At 41.5% G+C, this 25,309-nt stretch overlaps 1 protein-coding gene across 18 annotated transcripts in view; it reads right to left on the bottom strand.

Annotated features, from left to right (window-relative positions):
* The window catches only part of GRIP1 (glutamate receptor interacting protein 1), an 894,479-nt gene that overhangs the window by 99,122 nt on the left and 770,048 nt on the right, over positions 1 to 25,309 (bottom strand). For all 18 annotated transcript variants that reach the window (XM_075600319.1, XM_075600328.1, XM_075600326.1 and 15 more), the window contains 3 exons: positions 19,739 to 19,822; positions 18,381 to 18,456; positions 5,187 to 5,332 (listed from right to left, as the gene is read on the bottom strand). In XM_075600319.1, coding sequence (XP_075456434.1) covers positions 5,187 to 5,332; positions 18,381 to 18,456; positions 19,739 to 19,822 — 306 coding nt within the window. The remainder of the gene's footprint in view (positions 1 to 5,186; positions 5,333 to 18,380; positions 18,457 to 19,738; positions 19,823 to 25,309) is intronic.

Below are 25,309 nucleotides of genomic sequence, written 5' to 3'. Positions count from 1 at the left end.
TTAAAAAACAAATGCATCTCCAAAAGTGTGCTCACTTTTAGATCGGCTGTTGTATGAAGGAAGTCTATATTACTCACAATAAATAGTAGACTCTATTAAAATGTTGCAAAATTATGTGTTATAGAGATAGGGTCAAGGGGAACTATTGCCCACATTTGGTGGTTTTGTCTACAAATCAAGAAGTAGGGGTGATTTTAAGGTGGAGATATAACATATTAATGGCACCAGACCGGACGCTGCGTTTATGGCTTTCAATCTTAGAACCTACAGATTTAGCCATAGAAATATGTAGTAACGAAGGACAGAGAGGGAGTAGGTGGTATGATACCTTTTGTTGGACCAACAAGTAGTTTATAGGTCACAAGCTTTCGAACCTCTCAGGGTCCTTCATCGGGTATATTGACAAACAAAAAGCGCAAACCCAAACACCATTCAACTGGTGAAAAAATAGTGATAAACCAAATGTTATTATGGCTAAATCAAATGCCAAAATTTCAAACAAATCATGTGCTCCAAACCAAATGCTGCCAAATACCTAGTCTCCCAACCACAAAAAAAACCCAAAAATAAACAAATATCATTTGTTTGTATTTGTCCTTCATCAGGTAAAGCAGAAATTCAGAAACACAATTGTCATGATATCATAAGATATTATGTATTTTAATCAATCTGGTGCTTCAGCAGTTAATGTGGTTACCGTTTGTTAAAAAAATAAAATGTTTTATAGCCTGTTAAACCCTCGGCCAGGCCTAGTTTAAGGACTGAGAGAATCTGGAGATAAGTGAAACCGGCAATCTAACAGCTCATTTACGACAGGGGTGGACTTATGTTGTTTTTAATGGGAAAGTAGTGTCATATAGGGTTTGCCCCGGAGTTATGAAATCAGAATTCAACAGAGGTGTGTTTGGAATCAAATACGTGAATTTTCATCTTTCTACGCCAGTGACCTCTCTGGTAAAAACCAATGATGTATGGTAACGTACTGTATAGGGATTTCTGTTTGATGTTATATCTTGTTATTATATATATATATATATATATATATATATATATATATATATATATATATAAACAAACAAAAAAAGAGAAGAAAAAGCACCCGATCTTCGTGTGATAACGTATATAAAATGTAATAAAACATGGACAAGACGATTCAAAACTCACAAAAATCCAAAGGTAACAGGCATTGTATGAGTACAACTTATGCTCCAAGGCTGCTATGAACCGCCGCTGCTCCGCTGGTAATGCTCTGGAATGACGTCACACCTCTTTCCTGTTGGTGGTGTTATACACTAAGGTGTCCTCCGGCAAATATTCGCCTAATACACAGGTTACTTTTGGATGTGTCTACTTCAGCAATCAGGAATGGAACGCAGCCTTGATTCTCTAGCAAGTCTTGTGATAGCCCACAGACCTTTGCAATAATACCACGTGACCCTACGTGTACACGTTTCTTCAGACCAAGCTGATTTCATCAGGGGATCCCCTGATCCACATATTTAGTCTTATCGCATCCACATTGAGTGTCTGAATGTATTGACGTGTTAGTTAAGGAAATTTATGAGTACATTTAAATATTGAAAAGGAGTTTAAACGTCATTTGGTCAGAGTTTTTTTTACTCTGCTCTTAAAACTGTCAATTTCGCCGCTGATTTACGACAGGGGGTGGTTTTATGTGGCTTACATGGGAAGAAAGAATATTTACGTCTGGGAAAAGATTATGAAAATCAGATGTCTACAGTGGTGTATTTGGAACCAGATACGGGATATCTCATTGACTCTTACCAGTGTCTCTGGGAGAAAACATATGTCATAGGGATCTATAGCATTTTCTCTTATGTTTTACCCTCTTATTTTAAGAAGCTGTTCTGCATTTAATTGTAACTGTATGTTTCTTGAATCTTTTCTCTGTAATTTAAGAACTGTATTTTTATATATATTTAAACATTTAATACGTAATGCTTTGGGCTGTGAATGAACTGTTGCATACTCTGGGGAGAGTGTTTAAGTTTTCGGACACATTTTGCTATAACTGATTTTTGTGTGTTAAAGTGCATAGTTTTTTCTTTAATAGGGACCTGGGACCCTGGCAAATATTAATTTGACATATTTTGTTTGCATAACTACCACAGGTGGTGGCAGTGTATAGATATGAATTGTAAATGAGTAGGGGTTAATATTAACTCAGTGGAGGTACCTTGCGCAGGCAAAAAGTGAGTTGGCTATGGTAGCTGTGTGTATTAACCCAGGTTGCATATCTAAGTCACGTGCTCACTTGTGTGCTGTTTGTGACGGTGGCACATGGGGACGGATTTAGCAGAGATATAACATTTGAGGGACCTTTGCGAAGGTGAAAAGTGGGACAGCTTGCGGGCGTTAGTATTAACCATTGTCCCGAATGCAGGTCTCGTGCTCGCAGAGTGCCGTACGTAACACTGTGTATATTAACCCTCGTCCCGTATTGCAAGTCACGTGCCGTTCGTGACAACAATATTATATACAGTGTTTGTCCGAACGATATCTGGTTACATGGATGTTGAGAGGAGGTGGGAAATAAGATAAGGTAACAACAGGTAGCCAAGTCATAGAAATAGCAATTTTATTTTGTGTGTGTTATTTGTGCTTTGCGGTGAATTTTTTTTTAGCGCGCAACTTTTACTTAACCCCCCAATACATATAAAAATACACCCCCAACCCCCCAATACATATAAAAATACACCCCAACCCCCAATACATCTAAAATATGCCCCAACCCCCCCAATACATCTAAAAAATACCCCAACCCCCCCAATACATCTAAAAAATACCCCAACCCCCCAATACATCTAAAAAATACCCCAACCCCCCAATACATCTAAAAAATACCCCAATACATCTAAAAAATACCCCAATACCCCCAATACATCTAAAAAAAATACCCCAACCCCCAAATGATATATATACAAAACACTCCCAATACATATAGAAATAAGCAGGGGGGGGGGGGGGTGTCGGTGTGCCGGTGGCTGAAGGGGGGGGGGGGGGCGGAGTGCTGGTGGCTGCAGGGGGGGGGGGTGGTGCTGTGAGGGGCTGTGACTGCGGGGGCTAGCGGTGCTGCAGGGACTGGCGGTGCTACGGGGGCACCTGGTGGCTGCGGGGGCTGGCGGTGCTGTGGGCCCGAAGTCTGGCAGTGCTGCAAGGGGGGGGGGGGGGGCAGTGGCTGGCGGTGGACTGGTGGCTAGCGGTGCTGCGGGGTAGGGCGGTGGCTGGCAGTGGGGTGGCAAGCGGCTGGTGGGACTGCGGGGGGCCCGGCGGCAGGTCACAGCAGTTGCCGCCGGCCCTGCACCGCTTCAGGCAGCTGTCTATCCCATGCTGGTTGCTCACGCGCGCACCGGGCCTCCCTCTCACGCCGGCGCGGCGGAAGCTTAGCCCAGCTGACTGCCGGCGCTGCTGTCAGAGAGACCTGGCATCGGGTGCAGCGTTTTTTTTCTTTAAATGAACTGTCCTGGCCACGCAGGAGGCCTGGGCGGCCAGGCCCCCTGACCCACGGTGCCCAGGACGCTAACACCGGCAGTCCCTCCCTGTTGGCAGCCATGCACACAATCACACAAACAATCACACAATCACACACACACACACAATCACACAAACATTTCCCCTCTCCCTGCATCAGAAGCTATCTGATTGGTTTACAGCGTATCACATGGTGAGACCGTCGCTGTAAAAATCAAATTCTACTGACTACAGAGATTCAGGTCACGCCGTCGCGCCTACTATAAGCGCATGAAACAGATTCAATGCATTTGTTTTGACGCGACGTCGCGTCGCCAGCACTATAATGTAGTATATTATATAGTAAAGAACAATTCTGTAAGATAGTTTTAGAAAAAATGGGATATATTTGAAAATACTATTGAGTTTCATGTCGATCGTGCATTTTGTGATAAGGTGTAACATATCATTCATCTTCTCTACACTACACTTACAAACAAGTTGCTTTTATAGCATTTTAACAGGCCCTGGTGGAATGATTGCTGAACACAAGATGGAGGACGTACATTGCTCTTAAAAATGAATTGCTTCAATTAAACCTGACCAGAAAATAAATGCATGTCACAAATTAATGATGTCTCTCCTTGGTGAACTGGATAAAAACATTATTGCTGATACAAAATTGGATTGTGTCTGATGAAGGACTGAAATTGTTATTCTTAAGTACTTTTACTCTGAACCATATATTTTAATTACTAAAATGTAATTTTCAGAAGCTCTTGTGATTAAACGGTCCATTGGGGTAATTAAAAATGTGCAATGTTTATTGCTAACCTTAGTACTGTACTGTATATGGAATCTCTTTATGATGGACAGGCTGCACAGAGGGGTAAATAGAACGGCATCTGTGAAGGTCCTATAAATACAGTACATCTGCACTTCTGCAGTATGAATATTTTTTTAAATGACGTTGCCTCCAGAAGAGCAGTGTACTTGGTTGCTGAGTTAAAGGGTGTGGAGCAGGCGATGCCATACAGGCACGCATCACCTGGTTTGCAAGTAGACTCCATTCACCCTACCACCCCCGCCCCTCTCCCCGATTGCTGTCACAAAAATCAGCCTTGTGCCATCTTGGGATATTAGTGGTGTCTTCTGGTACCTTAACTAAGGGGCAGAAGACTTTGGGACAAGGGAGCTGCCCCTGTATAAGACAAGCAAAACCTTAAGTCCGTGAAAGTAATTCCTGCATGGTACTTACTCTATCTGTGAAATTTCCACATGGGTAATATTTAGTGTGACATAAGTCAAGATTTAAAAAACATTATTGGGCTATGCAAAAGTTATGATTGTTAATCCTCAGAAACTACCCCATAGCCCCCCACCCCCGAAACTCCAACTTCTCTGAAGGCTATGGTGGGAGGCAATGTGTATGGCACATAAGGGCTACTTTATGTTCTAGTTTCAGCTAGTGTCTGAATATTGCACATCGATATTCTGTATTCATAACAGTGCAGCATGTTCATTTACAGGGGTTTCAATATACAAACCAAATTATGCCCTTTTCAACCATTCTACTCTTCAAGAATCAAAGCGTTAAAACTACACAATGGAAAATTCTTCCTGCTAAAGACATCAAGCAACTGATAGTTGACAACACAATGAACTATGTGGAAGAGCAGTGTCATTTAGATCCGGATGTCATTACTTGAGCTTACCCATTACGGAGACATCATATTCTATCAGCAAGTTTGCTTCCTGTCCACACTGCTTGAGAATACTCATGGCTTCAGCGTGCGTTGTTCCATGAAGTCGAATTCCATCAACGCTCAGCAGCCGGTCCCCTGGCTTGATTGTGCCCTCTCTAAAAAGAGATGAAAGAAACAATCTTTATTAATTTAATGTAATGTGGTTTAGAGATAATAGCCACTTACGCAAAGCGATTCACTTGCACCGTTCTTGACATCAATCCCACTTGTCTATACTCTTAACATTTACCTTGACAGTTAGTGAGCGCGAGGTCACCGAGGAAAAGAAATTACTTTCATCTAAAAATCAGTGATGGAAAAATAACTGCCTATTACTAAATAATGAAGACACAGTATACCTATGTGGGGCTGTGTTTTTATTACATGGCATTATTTTTCTGTAAACATAACAGGATAGAAAGTGAGTGATATAAAGCCATGCGTTCAGATTTCTCATGAACCCTTCTGGAGCGAAGGCTCTAGAAAGGTTGCAAAAATATGCTTTCATTCACCTCTAAAGCACGCTATGGAATATACTAATGGTTTCTGAAAACACAGGAAAACAAATGCTCACTGTTTTTTAATGCTTCAATGATTGTTAAAAGGAATATGAATTATTTATTAATTAATATTTTTCTTTATACACATATCTATAGATATATCTATATAGAAATAATAAATCAATAGACTGTTAACTCATATGAGAGAAATGGCAGCCATAGTCCTGGAAAATCTAAAGTGCAATCAGTTCTCTTTGAAATGATACAGCGCAATGGTAAGCATAAAAATATTTATTTATTTATAAAAATGTTTTACCAGGAAGTAATACATTGAGAGATACCTCTCGTTTTCAAGTATGTCCTGGGCACAGAGTTATAAAAAATACATGGTTACATTAAAAGAACAGAGGTTATACAGTGAATTCACAGACATTTCATAGGACAGATAGAGTTGGAAAATTGGGTGCAGGGGAAAAAGGGCATATGAGTTTCAGATAGAAATAGAGCAGCTTTAACATCACTTTAACATCAACCAACATCAGCGAACGGCAGCAAACGGTTCACACCCTTTGGCTGTGCGCTTTTGGGGCAAAGCAGATGCACAGTGGGGTGGGTGGCTGAGATGCAATGCAGCTGTGAACAAAAGCTCTTTGTGTCCTCATGGCTCCTTAACATTCCAGTGGGTGGGGTTGACGTTCCACAGAGAACAAGCAAATGTTAACCCTTAGCACGCTGGTCCTTTGCAGAGGGGTGAAGAGGCAATATTAAAGAAATAGCAGTATATCTGCTCATACGTCTATGTCTCCTATATTTCTCTCAGGAGAAACAATTATAACCTGTAAACTGTAAAGAGACATGTAAAAAAAAAAAAAAAAAAAGAAGAATGTATATCTTTTCTTGTGTTTATCCAATTAATTTGTTTTGGCGTAGAGGCTACAAATTGTTCTAAAAAAGCAGAGAATTCAGAAATTATATACAGAATGAATTAATTTATTATTTTAAAGAACATACAAGTGGAGTTACTTTTTATAGCAGAGTTTCAAGTTGAATTTTGTTCCTACAATTTTGTAACCGTGTAGTCACTCAGGTTTTTCCAACATTGAGGAACAACATGATGGCTTTATTTCTAAGCGTTTAAAGTGTGACAGTACTATAGTACGGAGTGCTGCTGCTTTTTTTCTTTTCATCCCCATGGTAGCACTACAAATATATTATTATTTATAAATGTAAAATAAGGGTTTCTTTTTAAAGAAGAAAGGATTCCCACCATCATATTTTTCAGAACAAAATAATAGAAAACAGAAGACAGAGCACACCGCTCACTCAATTATTGTTGTTAATTTATCTTTTTGTTTTTAATAAGTCATAATTTTAACACAAATGGGTGCTACCTATGTATCATAAGTTAATAGTATTAACAATTGAATGAAAATTGTGACTATGTCACAAGGTCATTCACAAAATGAATGACAAAATTAGTGTGGTGTGCACCACAAATGTACTTTCTGTGAATGACCTTGTGACATAGTCACAATTTTCATTCAATTGTTAATAGAACAAAATAATGCCTCAATCTTTCTAAAATAACATCACCTTTAGTTAAGTTATGGTGCAAATGAGCACACAGTAATATTTCCATTTGCTATATGCTTTACTGTGGAGGGTTTTTGTCACTTTTTTTTTACCCACCATAACTTTACTAAATGTGGTGAAACCTATCCCATGCTTCATTTTGCAAAGCCAGTGTAACCAACCTTACACTGATGAGACCCATTAAAGTCGAAACGGCTGTCTGTGGGTAGGTTTACTGGCTATGCATCTTAACCCAGGCAGTGCTCAAAAGCTGTGAAATGCAGCAAGCATAAGCTTACAGGGGACCTTGTTATATGGTTTTAAAGCAAAAGGTGGCACTGTGTGCTCATTTGCATGTAATTTTCCAGAATCCCTTGCTGCAGTGGAAGCACTGTGTGATGGGTGTTTCACGATCGCCAAAGAGAGTTGGAAGTCTCTCAGAATGAGGTTCATACTCTCCACATAGAACTGAATGCCTCACGCCAGGAGGTCAACAGTATCCAGACAGAGGTGGAAATATCGCAGAATGAGGTTCACACTCTCCACATAGAACTGGATGCCTCACACCAAGAGATCAGCAGTTGCCGCACAGAACTGGAAGTCTCTAAAAAGGGACTTCACAGTCTCGCTGAGGAGCTGGACATCTCTCAAAAAGCCGTCTACAGTCCAAGTATGGATCTTAAAGTCTCTCAGAAGGAGCTTCCCACCCTCAACCTAGAGATAGAAGTTTCACGCCAGGAGACCGAGAGTCTCAACTCAGAAGTGCGTAAATGGGAGGAGGCCCTGAATTTTATAGAGACTGTAAGAAGAGAAAATACAAGGCTGAAAGATGAAAAGTCAGAAGCATTGGAGCAACACACACAAGCAGAGCACCTACTGCAGAACCAAATGCAAGGTCTGCGTACGCACCTACAGATTGCCAAAGAGAAGCAGCGAACTGTTCAAGAAGAAAATCTGCTGGCTGCTAAAGAAGTACAAGTGCTGCAGGAACGTCTGATTACCCAGTGTGTCCCTGCAAAGCAGCATGAGAAACTGAAGGCTACCCTGAGCATCACAAGAGCATCGCTAGAGGCGAGGTGACTCAGTACAAGAGGGAGCACAAGAAGGTCCAGAAACTGAGGCAAGCAGCTGGAGCCCGAGCGAAGAAATCCACAGAGCTCCAAAATATAATGAAGAATGCGTTGATGCACACTCAGAGCAAGCTCCAGAAACAGGATTCTCTCGCTGATGAGCTAAATTTCTTAAAAAGGAAGAAAAGCAGCAGAGTAATTCAGAAGTACTACAAAGCTCTTGTCCAAGCGAGGTTGGAAAGAGAAAGGTATCTGCGCAAACGCTCTGCAGCGCTCACTATACAGGCTGCCTACAGAGGAATGAAAACTTGTTGGCTAAATAGCCAGAATACAGCAGCCTGCCTTCTCCAATACATAAATTATGAACATTTGAAGCAGTGTGTAATCTCACTCCAGTCAAATGTTAGGAAGTGTGTGCAGCAAATATACTACAAAAAAATGAAGGAAGCTGCTGGTGTGGTTCAATCCAGATATAGGTTTCTACATCACAACTAAGCAAGCTGTGCTTTGCTATAAGCGCATCCGCAATGCTATCTCCGTACTACGATCAGCTTTCCACACAAGTCAGGAAAGAAGAACCGAATAAAGACAGAGAAGCGCAATACCAATACAGTCATGCTACTGTGACCCCATGGGCCAAGCCCTATTCCTCACAATGAAGATAGCCACTATCAAGATACAGGCTTTGGCTAGATTGAGGCAGAACTGTTTAAGTGTTCACACCTCTACAGGTACAACACTGGGTAACTACCAAACTGAGATAACAATACAGACCGGCGCCTCAATGTCCAAAACTGAAATGAGTCCAAAGATGTGCTGCAGTGTCCAAAAATGCTGATCCGGCAGAGGGACTGCAAGCTCCGCAACAGCACACGTGGTATCATGCAAGGGAGATAAAAAGAAAGATCATAGCGTGACACTGCAATCTACATAACATATACAAACAGGACATACATGACAAACAACACTAACAGAAAGGCTGACAATAAACAGAGATTTATTTAGACAATACTAAAAACAAGAGAAGCTTTGGAGCAGGTCTAGGATCCAGTGTGGTAAAACTGGAATCCTACTTACAGCAATTCAGAAGGGTTCAAGCGGTGTGTATACTGTGGAGTTCTTTAATCAGCTTGTCCTCGGCGCGTGGTGCTGCTGTAATGGCCACCGGCGCTTCCTCCGGTTGCTCTCGGGCTCAGCGTCCCTGCAGGCCAAACCTCGCGAGATTTCTCGTCAGCCGTGACGTCACTCGCTAGGTGGAGCTACTCGCCGCCGCTTTCTCCTGTACCGCACGTCTACACCGTTTGCTCGAACTGTGACTGGGTGCTGTGACCTGGTCCTTTGGTGCTCTCTTTCAAATGATCTCTAAAAACACCCAACGCGTTTCGTGCGCATGCGCACTTCTTCAGGGGCCCCTGAACAGGACATACATACATACATACATCCAGGGGCCCCTGAAGAAGTGCGCATGCGCACGAAACGCGTTGGGTGTTTTTAGAGATCATTTGAAAGAGAGCACCAAAGGACCAGGTCACAGCACCCAGTCACAGTTCGAGCAAACGGTGTAGACGTGCGGTACAGGAGAAAGCGGCGGCGAGTAGCTCCACCTAGCGAGTGACGTCACGGCTGACGAGAAATCTCGTGAGGTTTGGCCTGCAGGGACGCTGAGCCCAAGAGCAACCGGAGGAAGCGCCGGCGGCCATTACAGCAGCACCACGCGCCGAGGACAAGCTGATTAAAGAACTCCACAGTATACACACCGCTTGAACCCTTCTGAATTGCTGTAAGTAGGATTCCAGTTTTACCACACTGGATCCTAGACCTGCTCCAAAGCTTCTCTTGTTTTTAGTATTGTCTAAATAAATCTCTGTTTATTGTCAGCCTTTCTGTTAGTGTTGTTTGTCATGTATGTCCTGTTTGTATATGTTATGTAGATTGCAGTGTCACGCTATGATCTTTCTTTTTATCTCCCTTGCATGATACCACGTGTGCTGTTGCGGAGCTTGCAGTCCCTCTGCCGGATCAGCATTTTTGGACACTGCAGCACATCTTTGGACTCATTTCAGTTTTGGACATTGAGGCGCCGGTCTGTATTGTTATCTCTGTGTTTTTCTAACTGTGTTTGGGTTAGGTTTTCCTGGCAGCCGTCCTATAGATAGAAAATTTTTCACATTGTGTTTGTATTGTGTATATATTCACATATTGTTTAGCGCTATTCACACCACCCTTTTTTCTAGTACCAAACTGAGATGCCACGGGAGTCAATCAGTATGGATAAAAACTCTGCCCAGCTTGAACCACCCGTGAATATGGCTACAGAACCCGATGCAGGTGGTCACCCTAAACTCAGGGAAGAAAGGATCGCCTTACGCAGGGGAAAATACGTGACCAGGCAGTCAGAAGAAAGACTGTGCTTGGGAAAAGTCTTCCTCGAGCAACTGAAGAGTGCTGAGCTCAAGCACCTTCTTGAGGAGACATTACTGAGAAAGGGCTGCAATCCAAGTGCCGCAGAGATATCTCGAGTGAGAGTGGAAGGATGGGCTTTAGCCATGGCAAGCCCAGGCTTCCCACAAACAGGGGAGATATGTTTAAGGGACTTATCCCTGTTCAAATAAAGCAGCCTCAAGAGCTTTGGGAATCCAACAGAGAGATAGTTAATTGCAGCCACTCAATTAACTAGTCTCCACCTAGACTAATGAGAGCCTTGTGTGAGACACAAGAGAGAGATTTCCTTAGCTCACATTTGGGCGGACAGAAGGAGATCAGAGAAGACTGCACACAGACACTGTCTTGAGCATAAAGGCTGTGCTGAGATCAAGACACCCAGAGACCTATACTTCCTGGACACAAAGGACCCAGGAACCTGACAGAGACTGACATGGAGGGCCATCTGCTTAAGGTACATCCTAAGACTTTGGGGTGATAGGCTGGTAATGGGAATATTGGATAGAGGAACAAAGTTCATCAATAGTGCTCAAATGACTATAGAGGAAACAGTTTTCATAACATCCATATAAGATTTCTTGATTGAAGATAGAGTGAAGCAGGCATATAACACTAAAGTGAGTAAATGGTATATAGGTGAGCGTAATGTATTGGACATATGTATTAAAGTCCTAGGGGTGCTGTGAATGGAGAATGATTAGCTCCACCACATCACACCTAATAGGGACAATGTCACACACGCTTGCAACCACCTAATGTATACCTTCCAGTATAAATAAAGGGTTAAAACTCACATGAAAAAAGCCTGTATTCTTCTTGTCTTGAGGCGTGCATCCGAAATGGCAGTAGATAGGTGAGGATTCCGCAGGAGGCAGTGTATCAGAGCACAGCCATAAAATGATCAGGATGACAGCTTTGAAGTAAAAAGTTTTTCTTTATTTGGACACCATGGTGCAGACAGAAATGGAGGGTAGCTCTTACGCGTTTCACGCCTGTGTGGTGCTTCGTCAGAGAGTAAAAATGTAGTATCCTTAAGAATTATTAGAATCATATATATTATGGGCCATATTAATCTATTACCTACAGATTTCCTCAGTTTATGTACATTTATGTCTTATTAGTTGTTTTTAAACTACCACTGCTATTTATTTACTTTTTCTGTATTGTGGGGTATTGTGCTGGGTCCCGCTTGCGAGTGTAACTCCTCTCATTAACACAGAGGTATGACACTGCGGTATCCATGACGACTAGATGAGCTTGTAAACAACTGCACATTGCATGGAGCCCGTCGCGTCACTTCCGGTTTTGTCATTTCCGGTTATTAGAGCCACGGCTGTAGATAATTCCAATCGCAATCATATGTACTATATTAGGGGGGACCCAGCACAACATTTTTACTCTCTGACGAAGCGCCACACAGGCGTTTCACGCGTAAGAGCTACCCTCCATTTCTGTCTGTACCATGGTGTCCAAATAAAGAAAAACTTTTTACTTCAAAGCTGTCATCCTGATCATTTTATGGTAATGGGAATATCCCTCGAGTCCTGCAGATAAGGTCTGGGGAAGTAAGTCAGCCCTTACAAAGGGATAGGGGTTTGTTATTTTGGGATTTTTGTATGTTTTGCCTGAATAAAGGAACAGGCTCAATAAAGCCAAGATATAATTTCACCCAAATCGGTCTCCATTATATGCACCTCTGCCCACACCTCTTACAGGGTGATTTTAATTATCCATACATAGACGGGAGCAATTATATTAGCATTACAACAAAAGGAAACAGGTTTTTGGGGGGCTAAAAGGCAATTAAATTACCCAAATTATTAAGGAACCAGACAGGAAATGGGCATTAATGGATATGATAATATAAAACAATGTAGAAGCAATTATAAATATTCAATTCAGTGGAAATTTGTGAAACAGTGATAATACTGTAACATGGTCTCATTTGAAAAAAAAAAAAAAAATGATTAAAAAAACGTATTATTTGGGTTCACCAATGACTTGACATTTTTGAAAGGTAGATTTTTTTTTTTTTTTTCCATAAACGGAGGAATTGTTTACAAGGAATAAATGGGGATGACATTTGCAGGAAAAAATGTAGAAGATAAATGGGCAGTCTTTAAAACATTGTTAGAAAAGCACACTTATCAGTGTATACGCTTTGGTAATAAGTATAAAAGAAACAAGTCTAAACCAATGTAGCTAAATAAACAGGTAAGGGAGGAAATGGAAAAGAGGAGGCGTTTAGATTCTTAAAGTCAGAAGGAGGCATCATCTCAGAATTATAAGGAATATAACAAAAGTTGCAAAAGGGCAATCAAATTATCGAAAATTGAAAATGAAAAAAGGATTGCAGTAAAAATGAAGATCAACCCTAAAAAGTTATTTAAGTACCTTAATAACAAAAAGATTATAAAAAAGAATATACAACCCTTTCAGTGTAAGATGGGCAGGCAAATTATTGGAGATCAGAAACAATTAAGAGGTATTAAATAAATTATTTGTCTCTGTATTTACCGGGGAGGGGTCAACTGCAATAATATTGACTACACCTGCGTCGTCCCAAAGGCGGGATGCCTGAAAGGGTTCCCCAAGAGCTTCTCCCCTGTGCACAGAACCAGCATGCTAAGGGTTAATGTCTGTTTGCTTACTGCTACGTGTTTCGTCAATCCCACACACTGGAATGGAATAGCATGTACTTCAGGTACTCGCACTCTACATGTATAATAAGCAAAAGGAATGGAGCGGGACGCTGTGCCAAAGTCACCGGTATGCAGTTCCGGGGCTCCAGATTCTTATCCGGGTGCAATCCTGCAGTCCTCTGCTAGCAAGAGAGATTCCCATCTGCTACCCTCCTCGCGGGTTTCCTTGGCGTCTGATGTCACTGCCGGTCACGATCGTCACTTCCGGTATCGCCAGTGAGCCCGCTACGATTGCGCGGTTGGTCCGGTGCTCAGCCTGTCTTCTCTCCACACTGTCAGAAGTAATCTCAATGCGTTTCACAGCTGAACGCTGCTTCCTCAGCGTCCCCCTCCATTCCTAGTGCTTACTATATATGTACAGAGTGTGAGTACCTGAAGTACATTCTATTCTACTAAAGTGTTTTTGTTTGCATTGCACTACAGATGCAGCGGCCGTTTTTAGAAAATTTCTCTAAATGGATTTCGAGATTTCCCCAAGATTCTCTCAACATTTGCCATGGCAGACTAATGGCCCATCGGATTAACCCAGCAGGGGTCCCCAGTGTCATAACGGGGCTTGAATCTCGGGAAGTAGGTGGTCCCCGGGGCTGAAAATCAACTTTGTTCAGCTCAGGAGACCCCCTGCTCACAAACACTATAAATAAAATGGAAGTAGCTTCATTACCTTAGCGGCTAACCACTACGGCAATGAAGGGGTTAAAGCAGACAACCAGGTTTATTGGGGGGCAGTGGGGGTGAGTGAAGGGGGTAATAGCCCCAGGATGGTTGATTAGGCCTCTTGGGTAGGCATTGAGAGGGGTTAACCCCTTCATTACCTTAGCGGTAGTAACCGCTATAGTAATGAAGGGGTTAACCCCTTCATTACACACTGAGGCTTTACCACCCACCCTGTAGCAACTACCCCCTTCATTCAATCTGTCTACCTACAATAAACATTACAATAACTACTGTACCAATACACAACCCACCCCTTGCACCTCCAATAACCCCCCTAACACATACAGTACAGTAATGGACAAAATGACTATTATCCAGATATGGATAATAGTGCATTTGCCCATTTAAAATAAAACACAGTTAATCAGCAGCATAAAGTAAATTAAACTGGAACTTACCCCTGCCAGGATGAAGGATGTCCTCCTCACGCACAATAAAAAAAAAATTGACTGGCATGGTGGCACTCCCAAGCCTGTGGGCATGAGCTGCCACTATGCCGGGCAACATGCATCCTGCCAATCTTAAAAACAAGCCACTAATAAAACACACATTCAATTTTAATCTTAAAATGCCACACCAAAAAATTGACTGACATGGTGGCACACTCATGCCCTGTGGGCATGAGATGCCACTATGCCAAGCAATGGGGAACGTAAAAAAATACAAACATGCATCACATAAAACCACATTGCAATTACAGACAATAAAAAGGCCAAAAAAAACATTGAATGGCATGGTGACACACCCATGCCTTGTGGGCATGAGATGCCACTATGCCATGCAATGGGGAACATAAAAAAAATAAAAACATGCATTACATAAAACAACATCGCAATTACAGGAAAAAAGGCCAAAACACCCATTGAATGGCATGGTGTCACACCCATACTCTGTGGGCATGAGATACCACTATGCCATGCAATGGGGAATCTAAAAAAAAATACAACATTAAAAAAACAAAATCTATCTTTTTCTTACTTTTTGAAGTCTTCAACCTCCGAATCCAACTCCAACAGCAATACCAGCAACTCCAGGTCCACGACGCAATGATCCTCAACAGCCACGGTCCACAGGTAAATTCTTTAAGTCTTTTCTTCATCTGTACTGTAAGTTGTAATCCATTTTTGGGGTCTTCTTTATCTTCATCTGTACTTGTAATCCAATCGTGGTTCTTCATTATATTCTTCTTCACCTGTTAATCCAACAGGTGAAGTACTTATGACGATGCAGGTGTTGCTCCATCAGCTCCTTGGCGTCAAATGAAACTACACAGGCTTTTATAGGCCTTTGACGTCACATTTGAGAGGGAATGGTTCCCGTGCCTCTGATTGTTATCCCAGCCAATGTGCCTTTTTTTTTTTTTTCCCAAAAGGGAGTGAAGCCAGCCAATCTGAAAGGCTCAGCTTCTTTTAAGATGACGTCACAGAACTCAGAATGCCTGGCATCACATGGTTTACTAAAACCAATAGGATTGGGGCGTCATCCTATTGGTTTCAGTAAACCATGTGATGTCAGTCATTGGCCTTTTTTTTCTGTAATTACACTGTGGTTTTATTTAATGCATGTTTTTATTTTTTTAGGTTCCCCATTGCATGGCATAGTGGCATTTCAGGTGTGTCACCATGCCAGTCAATTTTTTGGTGTGCATTTTAAGATTAAAATTGAATGTGTTTTTGTATAAGAGACTTCTTTTGAAGATTGACAGGATGCATGTTGCCTGGCATAGTGGCAGCTCATGCCCACAGGGCATGGGAGTGCCACCATGCCGGTCAATTTTTTTTATTGTACTGTTGCTGTTGATGCCCACGGAGGACAAGGACGGTCATGAGGATGAGGACAGCCTTCATCCTGGCAGGGGTAAGTGCCAGTTTAATTTACTTTATGCTGCTGATTAACTCTATATTTTATTTTAAATGGGCAAATGAACTATTATCCATATCTGGATAATAGTAATTTTGTCCATTATTGTACTGTATGTGTTAGGGGGGTTGTTGGGGTACAGGGGGTGGGTTGTGTATTGGTACAGTAGGTAGTAGGTATTTTAATGTTTATTGTGGGTAGAGGGATTGAGTGAAGGGGGTAGTTGCCACTCAGGCCTCGATGTGTAGTGGGAGGGGTTAACCCTTTTATTACCATAGCGATTACTGCCGCTAAGGTAATGAAGGGGTTAACCCACCCCCTCCCCCCCAATTCCCACCCGAGAGGCCTAACCAACCATCCTGGAGCTATTACCCCCTTCACTCAACCCCTCTGCCTCCAATAAATCTGGTAGTCTGCCTTAACCCCTTCATTACCTTAGTGGTTAGCCGCTAAGGTAATGAAGATGCTTACATTTTATTTTTTATTTATAGTGTGTGAGCAGGGGGTCTCCTGAGCTGAACAAAGTTGATTCCAGCCTCGGGACCCACTACTTCCCAAGATACATGCCCCGTTATGGCGTGCTGGTATCCCTCTGCTTTGTTTAGATCCCACAGTCACGTGACCCACAGGATTTTAACATGGCGGAGATACCGGTGCCCCATAACGGGACCTGTATCTCGGGAAGTAGGGGGTCCACGGACTTGAAATCAATGCGGTTCATCTCCGGAGACCCCCTGCTACATTACTGTAATGTTTAAAGTTTTTTTAAAAACGCGCTCACCTGTGAGAGACGCAGTTAAGAGTGACTGATTCAGCCTCTCTCTTCGCGTCTCTTACAGACAGGCAGACCCGGTAGGATTAACACAGCAGGGACCCCTACTGTGTTAATCCAATGGGCCATTATGTCTGCACCAGAACACCTCCACACGGCGGAATTTAACATTTACCCAGGTAAATGTTCGAATAACGGCCGCTGCATCTGTATGTCTCCTTTATCTTTCTGATTTTGAGGGAACATCTACACTCATCTATATATGAAGAAAATCTTATGATAACACAATTGGAGAAGGCTGTTTATTTATCTACACATTGTAAGTGGCTGACATATGAGCCAAGATTTAATCAAGATACCCCCATATTGTTTCTGAAACAGTGTGCACTATACATTCTCCTCTTTTTTGGGTGATCCTGCTCCTTCTGGATTTTGTGAAGAGTTGTTGATACAACTCAAACAGAAAGTTATTTCAAAGTAAGAACAGTAGCAAACAACTTATTCAATAATGGTGCTTTTGAGTTGGATATAAACTCCATAATTTGTTGGAAGGAAGAGGAATAGTCAAATGGCTTCAGGTAAAGTACTTATGACGATGTATAAGCTATATCTCTTTATTCCCTGGGAAATATAAAAAATGATATTGAGGCTTCATGTGGCATATCTTTTTTCATCAAATATAGGTGCATAGTCCACCATCATATACCAGAATGGCCAGTACATAGGTTTTAATATGAAAAATAGAGCATTGGGTCCAGCCACTTGAGGTGCCCCTGCAGGAGATCTAGAGACATTCAAAAATATAAAAAATGGGTGCCAAAGCAAACAATGGGGTCAAGAAGTAAATATCATAAAAAAAGGGGAGTCAAGCACACCACAAATAAGGACAAGTCAAAAGGTAACAAAACAGGTCATTTAATGACTTGAAGTCATGGCAGCAGCCAACGCTTCGGTGCAGGCACCTTCATCCCTTAATTGCTAAAATATTGAAATATTTAACAGCGTTGCAAAAATCTATGATATACTGGAAAAATGCAACACTATCGAATTCTGATTATTGCATTTCCAAGCTAGAATACTAAATATGTTACAGAATATTTCCATGTTCCCTAAGGACAAAAACAGTCTTACAGCACGACTCTGTGGGAGGGTGTTTGACAGAAAGTTTCCACTTGTTATTTGCATTTCATCAGGCTAGTTAGATTGAATGTTTCAGTACTGTCTCAGTATCTACATATAATGTTAACTATTGTTGTCATATGTCTTCTCTATAGCATTGTGTCGGGAAATGCTTTGGCAATGTATAACAAACCAATGGTAATAGCTGATAACGGATGCAAAACAGATTTGTACAATGCAGAAGAGCAGTAAGCAAGCTCTGCAGATCTTCTTGGCAGTGTTGCCTTTAATACATAGTGAGGAATTTTACATTCATTATATCTGCTTATAACATTTGATGCATAGCTTATCTACTTGTGTGCCAGAATAACCCAGATCCATCTGTATTGCTGCAGAAAGATGTATTGTACCTGTCAGCCGGTCCTCCAGGTCTAACGCAAGTTATTATAACAGGACGAGATTTATTTCTGTCCTCGTGTGCTCCTCCTGGAAGTGGTGAAAAAGAATAGGCTTATTACTCAAAGCACACACATTCGGCTTACGGTTTTATAACTTGACATACATTACCCTTAACCATTGTACACAAATATAACATTCAGTGCTTTCTAACCACTCAAAACTCAACTGCAACAACACAACTACAAAATATGAAGGATTGCAGCAATACTGACTGAAATAACGATATAATTTTAAAGGTCAGAATTAACCGTTAGATTACAGTAGTCTCCAACTTTTTTTGGTTAAGGAACCCTATGTGAAATTCTGCAGAACCCCAACCCTCTCTAATAGCATGTCTGAGATAAGATACATTGTAAATTCTTCTGTATTTGGTACCCTTTTCAAATGACTTGAAAACTGCAGAGAACCCTTTAGGGATGCCCAGGGAACACAAGGATTCCTAGGAACCCCTGTTGAAAAACACACAAGTTCAAATATTGCAGAACTCCCCCTATACCTATCAATTACAGATTTTTAACCTCTTCGTGCGGACTGTGGGTATTAAACATTAAAATGTAGCCACTAGTAAACATTTGTGGTAGTTTTCATGACACTACATGTAGCACTTATCAATCTCCCTGCTTTATCACTATTCCTTCTACTCTTAGAGCTCTGTCAAATCCAGTTCTACTTCTTCTGGTACAATAGAAAATGTTCAATTTGCAACTACTGTACTTGGAATAGAACAGCTACGGAGGAAGGAAAAGCTATGGTCACTCATATTTAATGTACTTTAATATCTTCTGTGAACTAAAAACGTTTTTATTTATACAAATCTGTGGACTACAAATGACCAGATATGTATGAAGGAAAGATATAATAAAAATGATTCTGGCCTTGTTATGGTAAATTCACCTTTAAAGCAACAGTTCATTCCAATTTCATATGTATTGATTTAGATCAAATGGAAATAAATGTAATTAACAATGTACTGTATATAGGATTTTTAAACCATGGTAACATTGAATTAGCATGTTATTAGGAAGCAAAGGTTCATTTTCATATTGACGATCTTGTATTTATGTTGATTCTGCCAAGCTACTCTTTAACATGGTACATATGTAACTAACCATATTCTCAAATGTGAGAATGCCAAAAGGGTCTGGGAGGAACACACTGTAATGCAGCATACATACCATTCCAGTCCAACATACCACGGGGAAGAGTCTAAATATTTTCTACATCCACACTGACGCTAGGCTAATGCCAAGTACATATCGCTGCTCTAAACCACAATACATTGTTCACTTGACAGTGATTGGAAACTTACCTCGTATTACAAATCCAAAGGTGTTTCCTTCTTTGTGCACAGTCACTTCCACAGTTCTAAAAATCACCGCTGATCCTTGTATTGCTGAGGAACACCAAGAATAAAAAATATATATATAGATGAGACATTGTACTGACAATCTAAGCCACTAAACTGAAGCATAATACAATTACCTTTAATAAGCAATATTTTGGCTTATAGAGAATAATGGGCAAGAGTAAGCCTTAATGGCCAAAGACAACCCTGTAAAAATATCCCGGCTGCCAAATTGGAATAGAAAGCCGAATACGGTTTGCACTGTCTTAATGTCCTTCCGTGAGCATAATATTTCAGTCAAGAAAGGGTTATGACTTGTAATACAGAAAGAATGATGTAGGCTTTTTATTCCATTAACACACAGGCACTTCAAACTTGTTTGCTAGTTACTTTATTAAATCTCCTCGAATCACACAAACTATAAACGTACTGTATATTTTGGTAAGCCAAAGTGGTTTCAGCATTTAGAGATCACTCTTGCAGTAACTCTGTAGGTCAGACTGGTATCTCCTGCATGTTTAAAGATCCAGCCTGGGGCGCATGTGGGGCTTTTAAACTGCCACATTTTGTGCCCAGCCGGGGGGGCTGATACCTGCATGACCTACGGAGGTAAATATCTCAAGAAGCAGGGGGTCTCCGGAGCTGAAATTAATCCGGTTCCGGTCCGCAGACACTTCCCACCCAGTTAAAAAAAAAATGATAATTAAAAACCCTAGGTGGAAATGCATCTTTAACCGGACCAAAAGATTAAAACCAAGACCAAAAAAACCAAAAGATTAATTGCTAATCTCCATTAAAGATGTTTTAACTGTGAAATATGACTTTGGTTATAAACATTCCATAATGACTCTGATTTAATCCTAATTGTAAATCCACTTTAAGTGATCTACAGAAAAGTGTGCAGCAACCCAATAACAATTGATCAGAGCAGAAACCCCTACATTTCATAAGGCATTGTAAACCATGTATGCTCTGGCAATGTACTTGGCATACTCCCTGCCCTTGCTTATTCATTAAACAAGGACAGTGCAATAGAGAAAAGAAAATGAAATTAAATGTAATTATTCTTTCCTGCGCACAGCTGCATACCAAACTTCCCTTTTAAGGATAAAAACAAGACATTAAATGGACACCCCTCTTCATTTTAAACAAATGATTGCCTTTCATTAACGGCAGCCAAGATCAGAATAGCAACAGGGCATAATGATACCAGACAAAGGGAGAAGCCACCATAACATTGCATGTTAATACCAATATTATAGCTCCATTTACCACCAGTGTGTGTGGAAACAAGATACATGGGATGTAAAAATAAAAAAAGTTATTTGGGAAGAACCTTCTATTTTAGCATTTGCTTGTATGAGTGAATTATCTTTTATATTCTGAGCACCATTTCAGAGTATGGTAAAAAGACCCTACGTCTTTTTAGAAATACAACCATCATTAAGACATGGAGATGAGACCTCACAGAGTCTGCAGGTTCTGATTCAGTGCATTAAAAGATAGGAAATACTCTGGCATTCCTCGCTCTGTTATATATGCAGTGTGAGAGGAGATGCCAGAGAACACTACATGCGGGGAGGAACAAAGTTGACAGTTACATTCCATAGTCATGTACTGTATGTCCTTGGAAGTGAGCAAATGTTTGTAGATTGTTTAACCTTCTGAAAAATTAATAGAGAAGTTCACATTCCAACTGCTCAATGTGACCTTAGAACAAATAGATTGGACACCTGAACTAGACAAATATTTTATCTACACTATGAAGCAACCATGGAGAGAGATAGGATGTACAAAATTATACTATGCAAGGTTGGGAAGTTTCTTTTTAAGCCCATACATATGCAGTTTACATAACAAGCACACTACTTCCACCTGACCTTCGAGCCGGCAATGGAGCTACGTCGCCCCCTTCCCCCCCTTGTATACATATCTCTATAATAATACCTATAATAAATAAACACAAACAGAGGCCTTTAGGTACAGAGGCCGTGGCCTTTAATAAAATACATTATGTAAGCCGATAAGTGCCACCCTGCCAGAGTGCTCAACGACAGGGTAAAGGCCAATGGTACTCAAACCATGTCCTGCAACTCCCACCAAGCGGACACAACCCTGGCCCGGCTGCTTAGTGAGAATGGGCACCAGGAAGTCACATTTAAATGAGTCGTGCCCACTCGCCACTCACAGCCACCACAGGGCTTTACAGAACCATAGAACCCCGTCTGGCAAGGTTACCCTGCACTTACCCCTCAACAGCCGCAGTGACAGAGGCTATCACCCCGAAATGCCCACCTCAAAAACATATATAGATATATATTTTTTTTTTATAAAGTTCAACACGTACAAGCATCAAACAGTAAAACAGTATATCCTCATAACATCATAACAAAGGGACGGGTGCCCCTGCAGAACCTAAATAGCCTCTCTACTGGGCCCCTCTCCACAGTGTTGTAGAGAGGGGAGAGGGGGGAAGAAACCTGCACAACAGAGGAATAAGTGGGGGGGGGGGGGGGAAGGCCTAGTCCCGGCAGTAATGCTGCACTGTTGCCTAAGGCAGGGGTAAGCAAACTTTTTATGCCGAGCCCCCCTTTTTATCCATGAAATTTCTCGGGCCCCCCCTGCCTGATGTAATCAAAATCACATAAAAAAAAACCTTTATTAAACGGTATACAATGTAAACACAAATATGTCTAAGGCCGCGAATATAGTGCCCGTGACGGAGACGCTACCAAAGTTGTATTTTGCTTTGCTTTGCGGCGGCGGCGGCGACGTGGGTGACCAGGCCATTGATTGGTTCAGGGGCTGTCACATGAGGCGACAGCCCCTGAAAAATCAAATATTGCCGGCTTAAAAAAAATCGCGTCACCACGTCACGCTTACTATAAGCGCACACGGCAGCGACAATGCATTTGTTTTCAAACGACGTTGCGTCACCGGCACTATAAGCGCAGCCTCAAAACTTACATACTTCAACAGCTCGCTCTTGCAAAATTAGGCTGCGTCCACGCTGCCGCTGAGAGCGGTGACATCACCAACTCTCCAAGCATGAGCGCAGGGTGTCCTGCATAATTTTGCAAGCACGAGCGGGGAAGTGTTTACACTTTTTTTTTTTTTATTATTTCTGTACATTCATAGTATCAAAAAACCAACAGATAAAAATACTCTCTTATCAGCAACCAGACATCATCCAGGCGCATTGAAGAGAGGCTTGCCATATTCGCAATTTCTGCGTGCAATACGGATCACAAGTGACCAATCACAGCTGGACGAGGCGCTAATAGAGATGAAAGAAAAGTTCCTGATGCGGGGATATGCATATAATGATGTCTCTCTTGCCTTGGAGCAGGCCAAAAGTGTGGACAGAAGCAGGTTGCTGACACCCAAAGACCAAAAGACTGACGATAACCGGTTCAACATTAGAAGCACCTTCAGTACGGCATCTGGCTTCATCAAGAGGTGCATACGTAAGCATAGCCACATCTTGACCAATGACAAAGTGATTGGCAACAACTTTATCAAACCACCCAGATTCTGCTATCAAAGGGGCCGAAACCTGGGCGACTACCTTACAAAAGCAGATCCTACCGCCAAGTATGCTGCAAAACCAATGTGGCTATCCAGACCAGCAGGCGTGTATAAATGTCACGGTTGCATCAACTGCCAGTACTTGATATTGGGGAATTCCTACCCACACCCTCACACTGGCATCCGCCAGAAGATCAAGGATACAATGAATTGTGAATCCAAATACGTTGTATATTTTATACAATGCCCATGTGGCCTTTATTACGTGGGAAAGACAATGAGGATGCTTAAAGAGAGATTAGCCCTACATCGTTCTGCCATACGGAAGGCACTGGCTGATACTGAAAACAAGGAGGATTTGTCACATCAACCAGTAGCAAGACATTACAAAGAGAAGAGGCATGGGCTCGCCACCTTGCGTTGTATGCCAATTGCCCAGGCACGGACTTCGGGGAGAGGAGGGAATCGCAACAGGACACTACTACAGCTTGAAGCCAGACTCATCTACAGTTTGGGCACATTGAGCTCACGGGGTCTAAATGAGGACTTCAGATTAAGCTGTTTCCTGTAATCTCCGCACCTGGCCCATTGAGCTGCCTGCTGATACTAGGATTCATCTTTAACAGCAAAACCAGCGCATACTGCCTTGGGGTGTCAGCCAGTTAGCCACATTTCCTCCATCATGTCTGGCAACTTAGGTCCCTTGCAGTCAAGATCCACCTGTGGCAATGTTTGCTGAGAGCGAGTCACACAGCATTTATCACTAGTTTCTCCATGTGACAGTGTCTGCATTATGTGTTTACAGGTATGTTGGTATTTAAGGTGTCGCTCCCTGAAAAGATAAATAGTCATCAATGCATTATCATTTCTTACAATACGCATTATGCGTTCTATGGCTGAGTGCTTTCAGCATTTATATACTGTCTTTTTTGTTTGTGCAAATTATTATGCTTTGATGCACGATTTCACTTTTTATGTATGCTGGTGCATTACAGTGTGTCAGATACCTCAGGTCCCTTTTAGTCAAGAGCCACCTGTAGCAATGTTTGCTGAGAGTGTGACACAGCATGTATTCTAATTTATTATCAGTTTCTCTATTTGACATTGTCTGCATTATGTATTTTTGTTGGTTTTTTAAGGTGTCGCTTCCTGACATGATGCATAGAGTCATTATTGCATTATCATTTCTTACACTATGCATTAGGCGTTATATGGCTGAGTGCTTTCAGCATTTATATATTGTCCTAGATTCCAGTCAGCCACGTCATCCACACGTGTGTATATATGTTTTAATCCCTCACATTTTTTTGCACATTTATGGTGAGCACATCAGGTGTTTCACATGTTTCGCTTAACTTGCAGTTACAATGTGTATTTTGCACGTCCCTGAAATAGTTAAATATCAGCTCCAGATCAGTTTAGCCCATGCGCACTCTCTCCGGTTATCCAAGATATCGCTGGGTCTGGCAGACTTATGTAGTCTCTCAGCAGTAACATTATGCAATTCCTGAGCCTTTTTGCGCATGCCTAAACACATATCAGGTAAACAAATATAGAGTTAATATATTCAAAATGGATGCTCTTTACCTGCTGATACTGTGGATGCATGTCACATAGGCAGGTGAGGCTAATTAACTGTGATTGGTTTTGTTGAATTGCACTGGGGTTTGGGGTATATATATGTATTGTGCACTGCATTCAATTGCACCACCTTGAGAAAGGTCCCACTGGGGGACCGAAACGTCGGTTTTTGTGTCTTCTATCAAATATAGAACATTTTTGATTTACTTACCTGCGTGCTGTAACCGGTATCGTATGGTCTGTTATTGCTTTATGGGATAAGCACCAAAACTTATTTACTTGCATATGGTGTGCCGGCTGTGCATTGGATTATATATATATATATATATATATATATATATATATATATATATATATATACACACATACATACATATATATATACACACACACACACACACACACACACACACACACACCGGAGAG

This window comes from Ascaphus truei, chromosome 5 (assembly GCF_040206685.1).
Source record: "Ascaphus truei isolate aAscTru1 chromosome 5, aAscTru1.hap1, whole genome shotgun sequence".
NCBI lineage: Eukaryota > Metazoa > Chordata > Amphibia > Anura > Ascaphidae > Ascaphus > Ascaphus truei.
The sequence above is the reverse complement of the archived record's forward strand: the minus strand, read 5'-3'. Positions and strand labels throughout refer to the sequence as shown.